The sequence below is a fragment of the Engystomops pustulosus genome, chromosome 5 (genome assembly GCF_040894005.1).
Source record: "Engystomops pustulosus chromosome 5, aEngPut4.maternal, whole genome shotgun sequence".
Classification (NCBI taxonomy): domain Eukaryota; kingdom Metazoa; phylum Chordata; class Amphibia; order Anura; family Leptodactylidae; genus Engystomops; species Engystomops pustulosus.
The window spans coordinates 26929094-26944530 of NC_092415.1; the positions used below are offsets into that span (position 1 = coordinate 26929094).

Genomic DNA, 15437 nt, shown 5'->3' on the forward strand with positions numbered 1-15437 from the left:
TTAATGAATCTGTGAATATGTGGGTGTTGGACAGCAGACTTTTTTGGGTAGTCAACCTTATTTCTTACAAATTCCTACCATGTTTCAGATGCCAAAGGTTGGGCCATAACAAATTATGGAAGTTCCTTGGCTAGATTATATTACTTGCAACTAGAGATGAGCGAACATGCTCGTCCGAGCTTGATGCTCGGTCGAGCATTAGGGTACTCGAAACTGCTCGTTACTCGGACGAATACTTCGCCCGCTTGAGAAAATGGCAGCTCCCGCCGTTTTGCTTTTTGGCGGCCAGAAACAGAGCCAATCACAAGCCAGGAGACTCTGCACTCCACCCAGCATGACGTGGTACCCTTACACGTCGATAGCAGTGGTTGGCTGGCCAGATCAGGTGACCCTGGGATAGACTAGCCGCTGGCCGCGCTGCTCGGATCATTCTGTCTCTGGATGCCGCTAGGGAGAGAGCTGCTGCTGGTCAGGGAAAGCGTTAGGGTGTTCTATTAGCTTACTGTTAGGCAGGAGTGATTCTCAAAGAACCCAACAGCCCTTCTTAGGGCTACAATAACGTTCTACTTTTTTTATTTTAATTTGCATCTTTTACCATTTTGTGAGGAATTAGCAGGGGGACTTGCTACCGTTGTGTTTAGCTCTTAGTGGCACACATATCCATAGCAAAGACCGAAGTGGGAAAATTCAGTAGGGGTTGGATTTCTATTAGGCAATAACTCAGTGTCATCTCATCTGGCATAGTAGTGTGCTTCCTTTGATACTTGGCTAGAAAATAGCCATAGGAGAATACAAACAGCTTCTTGAAGCCTACAGTAGCGTTCTATATATTTGATTTCTGGTTGATCTGCTGGTGGCTGTAGTTTCTGCAGTGCATGTACTTGCCAATTCTGAGCAATTTGTAGTGAGACTTGCGACCGCTGTGTTCTGCGCTTAGTGGCGCACATATCCATAGCAAAGGCCGAAGTGGCAAAATTCAGTAGGGGTTGGATTTCTATTAGGCAATAACTCAGTGTCATCTCATCTGGCATAGTAGTGTGCTTCCTTTGATACTTGGCTAGAAAATAGCCATAGGAGAATACAAACAGCTTCTTGAAGCCTACAGTAGCGTTCTATATATTTGATTTCTGGTTGATCTGCTGGTGGCTGTAGTTTCTGCAGTGCATGTACTTGCCAATTCTGAGCAATTTGTAGTGAGACTTGCGACCGCTGTGTTCTGCGCTTAGTGGCGCACATATCCATAGCAAAGGCCGAAGTGGGAAAATTCAGTAGGGGTTGGATTTCTATTAGGCAATAACTCAGTGTCATCTCATCTGGCATAGTAGTGTGCTTCCTTTGATACTTGGCTAGAAAATAGCCATAGGAGAATACAAACAGCTTCTTGAAGCCTACAGTAGCGTTCTATATATTTGATTTCTGGTTGATCTGCTGGTGGCTGTAGTTTCTGCAGTGCATGTACTTGCCAATTCTGAGCAATTTGTAGTGAGACTTGCGACCGCTGTGTTCTGCGCTTAGTGGCGCACATATCCATAGCAAAGGCCGAAGTGGGAAAATTCAGTAGGGGTTGGATTTCTATTAGGCAATAACTCAGTGTCATCTCATCTGGCATAGTAGTGTGCTTCCTTTGATACTTGGCTAGAAAATAGCCATAGGAGAATACAAACAGCTTCTTGAAGCCTACAGTAGCGTTCTATATATTTGATTTCTGGTTGATCTGCTGGTGGCTGTAGTTTCTGCAGTGCATGTACTTGCCAATTCTGAGCAATTTGTAGTGAGACTTGCGACCGCTGTGTTCTGCGCTTAGTGGCGCACATATCCATAGCAAAGGCCGAAGTGGCAAAATTCAGTAGGGGTTGGATTTCTATTAGGCAATAACTCAGTGTCATCTCATCTGGCATAGTAGTGTGCTTCCTTTGATACTTGGCTAGAAAATAGCCATAGGAGAATACAAACAGCTTCTTGAAGCCTACAGTAGCGTTCTATATATTTGATTTCTGGTTGATCTGCTGGTGGCTGTAGTTTCTGCAGTGCATGTACTTGCCAATTCTGAGCAATTTGTAGTGAGACTTGCGACCGCTGTGTTCTGCGCTTAGTGGCGCACATATCCATAGCAAAGGCCGAAGTGGCAAAATTCAGTAGGGGTTGGATTTCTATTAGGCAATAACTCAGTGTCATCTCATCTGGCATAGTAGTGTGCTTCCTTTGATACTTGGCTAGAAAATAGCCATAGGAGAATACAAACAGCTTCTTGAAGCCTACAGTAGCGTTCTATATATTTGATTTCTGGTTGATCTGCTGGTGGCTGTAGTTTCTGCAGTGCATGTACTTGCCAATTCTGAGCAATTTGTAGTGAGACTTGCGACCGCTGTGTTCTGCGCTTAGTGGCGCACATATCCATAGCAAAGGCCGAAGTGGCAAAATTCAGTAGGGGTTGGATTTCTATTAGGCACTAACTCAGTGTCATCTCATCTGGCATAGTAGTGTGCTTCCTTTGATACTTGGCTAGAAAATAGCCATAGCAATAGGATAGGATTGTTTGGTTTTAAAAACTCAAAAAAAACCAAAAAACACAAAAAAAAAAAAAAACACAAAAAAACACAAAAAAAAACAAAAAGAAGTAAAAAAAAAAAAAAAGTTATAACTCTCATTTTAAAAATGTTTAACCCGAGGGCTAGGGGTAGAGGACGAGGGCGGGGACGTGGGCGTCCAACTACTGCAGGGGTCAGAGGCCGTGGTCCTGGGCGGGGTGAGACACCACCTGCTGATGAGGGAGCAGGGGAACGCCGCAGAGCTACACTCCCTAGGTTCATGTCTGAAGTTACTGGGACTCGTGGTAGAGCACTGTTGAGGCCAGAACAGTGCGAACAGGTGATGTCGTGGATTGCTGACAATGCTTCGAGCAATTTGTCCACCACCAGTCAGTCTTCCACGCAGTCCACCCATGTCACCGAAATCCCCACTCCTCCAGCTCCTGCACCTCAGCCTCCTCCCCCCCAGTCTGCCCCCTCCCAGGAAAATTTGGCATTTGAACCGGCATACTCTGAGGAACTGTTTTCTGGACCCTTCCCACAGTCACAAACCACTTGTCCGGTTGCTGCTGAGCAATTTTCCGATGCCCAGGTTTTCCACCAGTCACAGTCTGTGGGTGATGATGACCTTCTTGACGTAGTGGAAGTGTGTAAAGAGGTGTCCGACGATGAGGAGACACGGTTGTCAGACAGTGGGGAAGTTGTTGTCAGGGCAGGAAGTCCGAGGGGGGAGCAGACTGAGGGATCGGAGGATGATGAGGTGACAGACCCAAGCTGGGTTGAGAGGCCGGGTGAACACAGTGCTTCTGAGACGGAGGAGAGTCCTCGACCTGAACAGGTTGGAAGAGGCAGTGGTGGGGCCAGACGGAGAGGCAGGGCCAGAGCTGGTGCATCAGCGCCACTGTCAACTAGTGAAGCTCCCGTGGTGAGGGCTCTTGCGGCGAGGGCTAGATCTTCAGAAGTGTGGAGGTTCTTTAAGGAAACACCGGATGACCGACGGACTGTGGTGTGCAACATTTGCCAAACCAGGCTCAGCAGGGGTTCCACCACTACTAGCTTAACTACCACCAGTATGCGCAGGCATATGAATGCTAAGCACCCCACTCAGTGGCAACAAGCCCGTTCACCTCCGGCCGTGCACACCACTGCTCCTTCCCCTGTGTCAGCTGCTAGTCAGCCCCCTGCCCAGGACCCTGGCACAAAAACCCCATCGTCGCCTCCACGATCCTCCACAGCATCCACCAGCGTTCAGCTCTCCATACCCCAGACGCTGGAGCGGAAACGCAAATATAGTGCAACCCACCCGCACGCCCAAGCCCTTAATGTGCACATCTCCAGATTGCTTAGCCTGGAGATGCTGCCCTATAGGCTAGTAGAGACCGAGGCCTTTCGCAACCTCATGGCGGCGGCCGCCCCTCGGTATTCGGTCCCCAGCCGCCACTACTTTTCCCGATGTGCCGTCCCAGCCCTGCACCAGCACGTGTCAGACAACATCATCCGTGCCCTGACCAACGCCGTTTCTGACAAGGTCCACCTGACCACGGACACGTGGACGAGTGCTGCCGGGCAGGGCCACTATATATCGCTGACGGCACATTGGGTTAACTTGGTGGAGGCTGGGACCGAGTCTGACCCTGGGGCTGCTCATATACTGCCGACGCCGAGGATTGCGGGGCCTACCTCGGTCCAGGTGTTTCAGGCCTACTATGCCTCCTCCTCCTCCCACCCCTCCTCCACCTCCTCCTCCGAACTACCATCCGTGGGCACGGCGCCATCAGTCGGTAGCTCTAGGCACAGCAGCAGTGCCGTCGCTAAGCGACAGCAGGCGGTGCTCAAACTGCTGAGCCTAGGCGACAAAAGGCACACCGCCCAAGAGCTATTACAGGGCATCACGGCGCAGACTGATCTGTGGCTGGCACCGCTGAACCTCAAGCCGGGAATGGTTGTGTGTGACAACGGCCGTAACCTGGTGGCGGCTCTGCAACTCGGCAGACTGACACATGTGCCATGCCTGGCCCATGTGTTAAATCTGATAGTGCAGCGTTTCCTCAAGACATACCCCAATCTGTCTGATTTGCTCACGAAGGTGCGCCGCATCTGTGCGCATTTCAGGAAGTCCAGCACAGATGCTGCCACTCTCAGGGCAGCGCAGCGCCGCCTCCAACTGCCCGCTCACCGACTGTTGTGCGACGTGCCCACGAGGTGGAATTCAACACTGACCATGTTATCCAGAGTTTACCAGCAGCGCAGAGCGATTGTAGACTGCCAGATGTCAACTTCCACCAGAACTGGTAGTCAGGTCAGTCAGCTTCCTCAAGTCTACAATGAGGAGTGGACGTGGATGTCTGATATCTGTCAGGTGCTGAGTAACTTTGAGGAGTCAACACAGATGGTCAGTGGCGATGCCGCCATCATCAGCCTCACCATCCCGCTGCTTGGCCTGTTGAAAAACTCTCTGGTCAGCATGAAGTCGGAAGCTTTGCGCTCGTCACAAGAGACGGGGGAAGAATATTCCCTTGTTGATAGCCAAAGCACCCTGAGGTCTGTTTCTCAGCGCATATCGGAGGAGGTGGAGGTGGAGGAGGATGAGGAGGAAGAGGAGGAGAATGTTGGCGAGACACAAGAGGGGACCATTGTTGAGTCCTTCACTGTTCAGCGTGTATGGGCAGAAGAAGAGGAGTTGGAGGAGTTGGAGGAGGAGGAAATGGACAGTCAGGCCAGTGAGGGGAGTGAATTCTTACGCGTTGGTACTCTGGCGCATATGGCAGATTTCATGCTAGGCTGCCTATCCCGTGACCCTCGCGTTCAAAGAATTTATTCCAGCACCGATTACTGGGTGTTCACTCTCCTGGACCCACGGTACAAGCAAAATCTTCCCACTCTCATCCCTGGAGAGGAAAGGAGTGTGAGAATGCATGAATACCAGCAGGCCCTGGTGCACAAGCTGAAACAGTATTTCCCTTCTGACAGCGCTAGCGGCAGAGTGCGTAGTTCTGCGGGACAAGTAGCGAGGGAGAGTAGGCGAGCAGGCAGCTTGTCCAGCACTGGCAAGGGTACGCTTTACAAGGCTTTTGCCAGCTTTATGTCACCCCAGCAAGACACTGTCACCTGTCCCCAGTCTCGGCAGAGTAGGGCTGATCTTTACAGAAAGATGGTGAGGGAGTACGTAGCTGACCATACCATCGTCCTAAATGATCACACAGCTCCCTACAACTACTGGGTTTCAAAGCTGGACATGTGGCACGAACTGGCGCTGTACGCCTTGGAGGTTCTTGCCTGCCCTGCCGCTAGCGTCTTGTCCGAGCGGGTTTTCAGTGCAGCTGGTGGCATCATCACCGATAAGCGTACACGCCTGTCGACTGACAGCGCTGACAGGCTGACGCTTATTAAAATGAATAAAGGCTGGATTTCTCAGAATTTCCAATCTCCACCAGGTGAAGGAAGCTCAACCTGAATAATTGATCCACTCCTCCTCCTCCTCCTCATTTTCCTCCTTCTCCTCCTCTTTGTACAGTAAAGCAGAGGAAAATGGCTATTTTTTGACAGGGCCCACTGGCTCTTGCTATACTTCATGCATTTAATTTTTCTGGAGGGCCACCTACCCGGTCCTCTGTTTGAAACAATTTTTGTGAGTGCCACATACAGGCACTCAATCTATTCCATTTTTCTGGAGGGCCACCTACCCGGTCCTCTGGTTTGAACAATTTTTGGGACTGCCACATACAGGCACTCAATCTATTCCATTTTACTGGAGGGCCACCTACCTGCTCCTCTGGTTTGAAGAATTTTTGGGACTGCCACATACAGGCACTCAATCTATTCCATTTTACTGGAGGGCCACCTACCTGCTCCTCTGGTTTGAAGAATTTTTGGGACTGCCACATACAGGCACTCAATCTATTCCATTTTACTGGAGGGCCACCTACCTGCTCCTCTGGTTTGAACAATTTTTGGGACTGCCACATACAGGCACTCAATCTATTCCATTTTACTGGAGGGCCACCTACCTGCTCCTCTGGTTTGAAGAATTTTTGGGACTGCCACATACAGGCACTCAATCTATTCCATTTTACTGGAGGGCCACCTACCTGCTCCTCTGGTTTGAAAAATGTTTGGGACTGCCACATACAGGCACTATCCAAATTAAATTGTCTCCATAGCAGCCTCCACACGTTGTCTCCATTGCTACCTCCAAAAGTCGTCCATATAGCTGCCTCCATACATCGTCCCTTTATCAAACGAGGTGTGTCAGGCAGAAATTTGGGTTGTTTTCATGGATTCCACATCAAAGTTGTTAACTTTGTCGCCACCCTGCTGTGTTATCCACAAAATATACTGGCAAACTTTTACCATTTAGGGATATTATTTCAGCGCTTCTTGCGCATCTGTTTACATTCCCCTCACCCGGCATATCCTAAACTTATAAGAACGCTACTACACTTGATCTTATACAAAAGGTTCTTAGAAGTGCTGTTTGGGGAGTAGCCTAGAGACAGGGGCTTGGATTGGCGAAAGCTCGCCTGGCAGCGGAACGCCAGCTCCATGCGCATCATGCGCTTCTTGCGCATCTGTTTACATTCCCCTCACCCGCCATATCCCAAACTTATAAGAACGCTACTACACTTAACTTGGTGCAGGCTGGGACCGAGTCTGACCCTGGGGCTGGTCATATACTGCCGACGCAGAGAATTGCGGGGCCTACCTCGGTCCAGGTCTCAAAGGCCTACTATACCTCCTCCCACCCCTCCTCCACCTCCTCCTCCTCCGAATTACCATCCGTGGGCATGGCGCCATCAGTCGGTAGCTCTAGGCACAGCAGCAGTGCCGTCGCTAAGCGACAGCAGGCGGTGCTGAAACTGCTGAGCCTAGGCGATAAAAGGCACACCGCCCAAGAGCTATTACAGGGCATTCCACATCAAAGTTGTTAACTTTGTCGCCACCCTGCTGTGTAATCCACAAAATATACTTGCAAACTTTTACCATTTAGGGATATTATTTCAGCGCTTCTTGCGCATCTGTTTACATTCCCCTCACCCGCCATATCCTAAACTTATAAGAACGCTACTACACTTGATCTTATACAAAAGGTTCTTAGAAGTGCTGTTTGGGGAGTAGCCTATAGACAGGGGCTTGGATTGGCGAAAGCTCGCCTGGCAGCGGAGCGCCAGCTCCATGCCAAGATCCAACTAACATAGTTTTAACTGCAGCACCTTTAATCTACTACTAGTTCACTGCCTCCATACATGGTCCCCTTATCAAACGAGCTGTGTCAGGCAGAATTTTGGGTTGTTTTCATGGCTTCCATGTTAACTTTGTCGCCACCCTGCTGTGTAATCCACAAAATATACTGGCAAACTTTTATCATGTACCGATATTATTTGAGCGCTTCTTGCTCACCTCCTTTGGTTCCTCTCTGCCACCCATTGGTTTGAAGCCTGAGTCCATTTAGGGTATGTCGCCATGACACTCTCTAGCCTGCTGCCGCTGCCTCTGCATGCCGTCCCCTATAGTGTCAGGGTCAATTATTGGATGTTTTAGATGCTATCTAGCTTCATTCTGTCACTCTGTCATGGCCATGCTGTTGCCCATAATTTTGGCATAATGGTGCGATTAGGCAGCCTCAGAGGCATCCATGCATGCTGCCCCTGCTGTTTCCTGTCCATTTCCGTGGTGTTTCCATCCTTTTCTGAGGTTCCCAGGTGTTTGGCCAAGCTTCCCTGTGCAGAGCCTTGGTCCCCTTGAAAAATGCTCGAGTCTCCCATTGACTTCAATGGGGTTCGTTATTCGAGACGAGCACTCGAGCATCGGGAAAAGTTCGTCTCGAATAACGAGTACCCGAGCATTTTAGTGTTCGCTCATCTCTACTTGCAACCTTTTATTTTGGGGAACCCCAACTAGTTGCGTTCTGATGGGACTGGGAGGTGCAAATGTCCCTACAGCGCCACCACAGGAAAGATGAAGTATTAAAATGTTTCTATTATAATAGATAGATTGTCCAGGTAAATCATGGACCTGCCAGGTCCTGCAGAGGAGAAGGCACACAATTGTGGGAAATAACATTCTTTATTCTAGGTGCGAGAAGAAAAAGCTCGAAGTTAGAGGTCAGTTGTGGTCACCTGAAAGTGTCTTATGAAATCCTAGTGAAGGTCTGATTCAGGGTTAGACACGGGTGCATCGTGTGGCAATGCATTGGGGCAGATTTACGTGCCCGGTCCTGTCGCGATCCTGCGGTGCGTTGTGCGACGAGGATTCGGGTCTGCCGCTATTCACTAAGATCGTGCGTCCGAGTTTCTACATGTGTCGCTTCTGCACCGAGGTCCGCCGGAGTTCACCTTCTTCTACCTGGTGCATGTGAGTGCTTGATCTTGCGACACATTTCCTTTTTTAATTTTGTCCGAATCCGTCGGGTTGTCCGACGGCCACGCCCCCGATTTCTGTCGCATGCAAGCCTGCGCCGATGCGCCACAATCCGATCGCGTGCGCCAAAAACCCGGGACAATTTGGCGCAAAACGGAAATAATTGTGAAACCCGACGAAAGTGCGGCGTTCGGACCCTTAGTAAATGTGCCCCATTATGTAAGACCCCCTCCCCCGCTGTGCTTTGGCCTCCTGATAAATCCTCTGGACGTCTGCAATGCCAGTCTATTAAGGCGTCAAAAACGGGTGGGGGCTATAGCTAGGAACACCCAATGCTCGCCATCCATTACCATCCGTTACCATCCCCTTCTTGCTCCTCCATGCCTCCTTGGAAAATAATGTGAATTCCTGGCTGTGTGTCAGGCATTGCAATTATTTCAAGTCATGTACCCCAGAAAACTGATAGATCTGCCCCATTGTATTCTCTGTAGATAAAGATTTGATATTGATGGCGTTTCTTTTGCAGTTCGTTTATGCACTTGTGACTCTGACAACAGGTGTGAGAAAACACCACTAAAGACTCCGGGGCTGACAACGGTCGGAATGGCTCTGGGAATTCTATTTGGAACCCTAGCAGTCATAGGTTGGTCTATGTCTATATTATCAAATATATATATATATACATATCATATACAGGCAGTCCCGGGTTACATACAGGATTGGTTCTTTAGATCCAGACAAAGATTTTTTTTGCCCCAGTGACTATTGGAATTTAAAAAATTTCTGTAATTGGACCAAGGATTATCAATAAAGCTTCATTACAGACACTTTACAGCTGATCATTGCAGCCTGGGACTAAAGTAACATCCAGAGACTTCACCAGAGGTCACAAGGGGCAGAGGGGTCTGTCTGTAACTAGGGGTCGTCTGTAAGTTGAGTGTCCTTAAGTCCGGGACTGTCTGTATATATATTCTAGATGAAGTAGATGTAAATTGTTCATACAGTTTATTGTAATGCATTAGGTCCTGCAGTATGTAGGGCCTAATAGTCACTTACACATAACACTCACAGGTCATTTGTTGAGCCCCTGAGTTCCCTGGCGATCTATAGGTGCCCTGCAAATGTCAGTATGGTGACAGGTGAAGGCCACTCCCTTTGTTTAACCACATCTATGCCAAGGTCTGCACTGACCGCAACATCTAAGGGATTAAATAGTTGAGATTAAAGCACAGAAACAGATAACTACATAATATTTGATACAAAATATTATACATGCGGTCCCCTATTTAAGGACACCCGGCTTACAGACGATCCTTAGTTAAAGACGTACCCCTCTTCCCACTGTGACCTCTGGTGACCTCTCTGGATGTTACTATAGTCTCAGGCTGCAATGTCCAGCTGTAAGGTGTCTGTAAGGAAGTTTTATTGATAATCCTGGGTCCCATGACAGCACAAAATTTAGAAAATCCAATTGTCACTGGGGCAAAAAGAAATTTTTGTCTGGAACTACAATTATAAAATATACAGTTTCGACTTACATACAAATTCAAGTACAAACCCAAGGAACCTATCTTGTACCTTACCTGGGGACTGCCTGTATATTGTTATATTAATTGATCACACATTATAGGGATAGAATGGGGACGGTGTTATAAAAGGGCTGCGCACTTATTACTTATACAGTATGAAGCCCCTTGTCCAGGAGAGCATTTAACTCCTTCTCTTTCTTTCTACTTTCCAGGTATAATACTTGCAGCTGTTTTCATATCAATGAACAAAAATAAGAAGAAGGCGGCAAGAGCTGGTCCTGCGAATAACGCTTCCGAGACCGCAACCCTGAGGGCCTGAGAAACGGAGTAGAAACTTTTTGAAGATATAAAGTCTGTGGCCCCAAAGTTCCATTCTGATCCCCAAAGTGTTGCCCCCATTGCTGAATGCTACTGTTGTGTGACTATGAATATTTTTACTTGTTAGAGAATTGTTGAAAATAAATGGAACTTTTTTTTTTGGAAAATAAGGAAAAAACTTTGTATTCTTTCCCCTACTTTACAGTTGAAGTGTTTTTTGTGTAGCACATCGGGTCTGTACAGAACCACTGTAAGGGGCCCATCCACATCTGTTACTTTCCACTTGTACAACAATGGCTTTTATGTCATGTCCAAAAATAGTGATAATTTGTTTCATGATGGAAGATGAATATTAAGGATGGGACTAAGGGGTATTGTGTAGCTCTATATATGGAGCGGAGAAAGTTCTTGGGATAGCAAGCCCACATAGGGAGTGTGCTGGTGTGACCATACGAGTAAGGTATTCATCCTGGAGATCAGTGTAATCATACCTTTGTGTTTGATATTAGTAGCAGCAGGACTGTGAAAAAAAAAATGCATTTATATTCCAGGATTGTAGCTGGACTTGGTCTGCCAGGGTAGCGTTCTGTGTTGAGCTGTTACACTGTACTTTTAGTCTGCTCCGAGTGACTTCTATAGTATCCAACCAGATGTGTGCTTCACCTGCCAGCAGTGAACCAAGTCCAGATACAATCCTGGAATACAAGTCCATTTTCACAGCCCTACTGCTACTAACAAGAAAAATAGAGAAAAATATGATAAAACGTCTCTCATGGTGCCGCTTCCTAAGGTTGTCTGCAGTTCTGCTGATTCCTTTTAAAGTGGTTAATTTATATAGCAACACCATGGGGGACAAATCATGGGGACCTATACAAATAAAATAAGACATTAGAGAGTAGAAACATATTCATATGGAACAACAGGAGTGAGGGCAATGGTCGCAAGAGCTTACAGTCTACGATCCATAATAAAAATGAAATGACTACAGGAAATCCCCGGGTTACGTACAAGATAGGGTCCATAGGTTTGTTCTTAAGTTGAATTTCTATGTAAGTCGAAACTGTATACTTTATAATTGAAGATCCAGACAAAATTTTATTTTGCCCCAGTGACAATTTTTGCTGTAATTGGACCAAGGATTATCAATAAATGTTTATTACAGACACCTTACAGGTCATCATTGTAGTCTGGGACTATACTAATGCTTCACCAAAAATCACAGTGTGCAGAGCAGTCCGACTTTAACTATGGGTCGTCTGTAAGTCGGGTGTCCATAAGTAGGGGACCGCCTGTATTTACTTCCACAATCAGTGCCGTACCTTTCTGCTGGTGGAATATGATATTGGGAACAGTTTTCTTGCCTTGTAGTCCAATTTTGTGGCTTACAAGGCATGAAAAAGTCACAATTCCTGGCACATGGAAAGGAATTGTTACTTTATCCCGCCCCCTCCCCATTCAACCCCACCCTCAGGACAAGTGGGCGTGACATAGTCTGACATGAAACGGGAAGGGCTGGCATAGAATTCATGCAGGAACCCCGGAGTCTATTGGTATATCCAAGAGGGGCTTCATAATGATGACCCCAATGTTTCTAAGCTGCAATGCCACACACAACAGATAAAGTATATCATTGTTTTAGAAAATCCTTTTAAGGCCTAAGTGATAGAAAAATACGCTGTGAAATCTTAGATGCAAGGACAGAATGATATTGTTTAACCAAGACAAAGTACAAGGAGCATGAAGATATTTATTGCTGTTTGCTATTGTTATTGCACTGCACTATAGAGACAGGATCGTAATAAAAAAAGTAAAAGATTTAAATAGATAATAAATAAAAAGAACATAAAAAGTCACAAAAGGAAAAAAGGAAAAAAAAAAACGGAATAATCATGATCTTTTCCAAAAGATTCTATTTCAAAAATGGTCATAAAACATAAGTAATTACATGCCAGGTCTCTACATAACAGTACAGTCGGTTTATGTTACGAAAAAACGTAAAAAACGGATTTGATCAAAAGAGGAATTTTATGTTGCACCCAAAAATCTGAAATGTTCTGCAATTTGGAAGTGGAACGGCAGAACTAAACCAGTCCAGTAAACAGGTTTTCTCTTGTAAATTTAAAAACACATAAAACTTTTCTCCTTATAAAGATACAAAAGATTTGTACCTCCCGTAAGGCTCTGAAAATAAAAAAATATTAATACTCTCTTTAAAGCTCCTGTCTTTTTTACTGGTCTCCCGCTTAGTCAAATACTGTTTCTGCACGTTCCAAAGAAAGGGACTGCCGCTAGTTGTTGCCTGCTGTTTAGTGCAGGGTCGGCAAGTAGGCAGGGACCGAATTTGTGAGAAGTTCAGGGTCCATTAGTCGACTGTATATTTTTTACAGCCTTTTTTAGTGGCCATGTTGTAAGAAAAATATCAGTGGGGCAGTTGAAATACGTCCATATGACCAGGTAAAATATTAGTATCCTTGATTTAGGGACAAACTAAAACCAAGGACTCAACGGAGGATCTTTCTCCTCCAATTCTAACTCTTTTCCGGTCTTAAATTTGTGCTTCACTACTGATTTCTAGGCAGTTGAATTTTTTTCTCTTGCCCCTTTTGGCATCCAACAGGTTCCCTATAGTCAGGTAGGGGGATGTGAGCTTCGGCTCAGGACCACTCATCTGGCAGCAGAGGTCCTTAAGACCACCTTGATTCTGGTACTAACAGCACTGATCGCTCTCGAACAGGGCAGAATATAGAAAATATTCCAACTTTACTGGAATCAGTCATGAAAAACCTTAAAAAAAACACATTTTACCACCGACCTCTTTGCATCCTTTAATAGGTATGGCATTGCCGTTTCTTGTATAGTTGAAATCTTACCTCCATCCCAAACTGATCCTGAGTGGAGCAGATCGGTGGGGCAAATAGTTTGCCCCAGTCCAGGACCCTCATTTGACAATACAGAGGCTAAATAGCATAGTATCACCAATTCTGCCATTAAGGATCCCTACTGCCAAATGGGTGGTCTTGGGCTGGAGTATACAGCTTAGGCTTCTGTAACACAACACAGAGCCTTTCTGGCTTATTAGCATAAATTTAAAAGTTGATTTTAGAAGGAAGGAGGCCGTGGATAACAAATATAAGAAGATTACCCCAGTCACAGTGCCTGGATCTATGAGTAAGTTTCTCTGGTCTATCGTGATGGATTTTGATTGTAGATTTCCTTTAAGCACATTGTATATACAGTATAATCCATTATCTAAGGCTACAAGAGTAAACCAACACTATCTCAGTGTAGTGGAAAATGTTCCCACCAGAGCCACAGCTCATTAGCTGGATAAGAAACTCTATCTTTTCAAACACCTCTGATAGTTTTCTTTAGCGGCAGAAATTATTGCTTGGAGGACGCTGGCCAAGAAAGACGCTGCCAAACCGCTGGAGTTATGAGGCCTATGGAAAGTATGAAGATGACTGAGGCGACCTCTCTTACATTGTGAAATTCAGTTTCCTTTTACTAAATCCTTGTAAAAAGACAGAAATAAGGAAGAATTTTATAGATTATTCATTAATCGTTGTAGTAGTTTTATGTTGCTTATGGTTGTGTTCAGCTCAATTTTTTAAAACTTATGGGGGCACATTTACTAAGAACAGTGCAGTCTGTGCTATGTGCAGCTGCCTGTGTAGTGTGCAGGGGGCGCCAGACTCAGGATTTCTGGCGCACGTTCTTCATTAATCTGGCACCCGAATTTTTTTTGGGGGGTGACACACTTAGGTTGGACTTTGCATTTAAATGTGGCGTCCGGCTGTCCATTGGAACACCCATTTCAATGGCAAAAATGTGGCGCGGACACTTCTTAAATACATATAAAAAGTAGGTGTAAAAAGTAGACGGAATTATAACGTTTGGTGAATAACACTGAATACGCTAAAGTCTAAAGGACAGTGGGGCAGATTTACTTACCCGTCCCTGCGCAATCCCCGAGGTGCGTTCCCCCGACTCCAATGCACAGCTGCCGCGATACACTAAGATCCTGCATGTGTCTCTTCCCCGCTCAGGTCCGCCGGAGTTCACCTTCTTCCCGGTGCATGTAAGTGCTTGATCTTGCGGCACAAATTCAAAGTTAAACCCTGCAGTTTGTCGGAATCTGTCGGATCGTCCGACGGCCCGCCCCCTGATTTCTGTCGCATGAAAGCCGGTGCCGATGTGCCAAAATCCGATCGCGTGCGAAACAATCCCTGGTGCGATCCCCGAAAAGTCGTAAAACCTGACGAAAATGTGGACGCGGGACCATTAGTAAATAAGCCCCAGTCAGTACATACATAAATGGTTCACCCAAGGAGGATGATGAGGCCACCGTGAGACCTGCAAGTCCAAAGGGTCAAACACAATTAAAAAGCACATTCACCATCTCCACTAGGACATATGGAATGGGACAAACCCCATTCCATCATCAAAACCACTGAGAAGGAACCTGCAACCAGTAGAGCCAACCAAAAACATAAGATGGGGGGCAACCCTTCAAGCACCAAGGTGGTGACACACTTTGTTGTCGATTTTACTTGTGTTTGACCAATCCTGTATGACTACATTATTTGTGACCCCTCTGCTTCTCAACTGGATTGGCACCTACTGTACTCAATGACCATGGAAAGCTTGTATTTGTTTGTCCGCTCCAGTATTTTTGGTTTGACTGGTGTCTATCTGTTTGTTTCCC

At 46.4% G+C, this 15437-nt stretch overlaps 1 protein-coding gene across 1 annotated transcript in view; it reads left to right on the forward strand.

Moving 5' to 3' along the window:
* The window catches only part of CDH17 (cadherin 17), a 52311-nt gene extending 40231 nt beyond the window's left edge, over positions 1–12080 (forward strand). Inside the window, exons 16-17 of the mRNA XM_072151433.1 lie at positions 9412–9528; positions 10627–12080. Of these exons, the coding sequence (XP_072007534.1) occupies positions 9412–9528; positions 10627–10733 (224 nt within the window). The 3' untranslated portion in view covers positions 10734–12080. The remainder of the gene's footprint in view (positions 1–9411; positions 9529–10626) is intronic.
* Positions 12081–15437: the final 3357 nt, after the last annotated feature.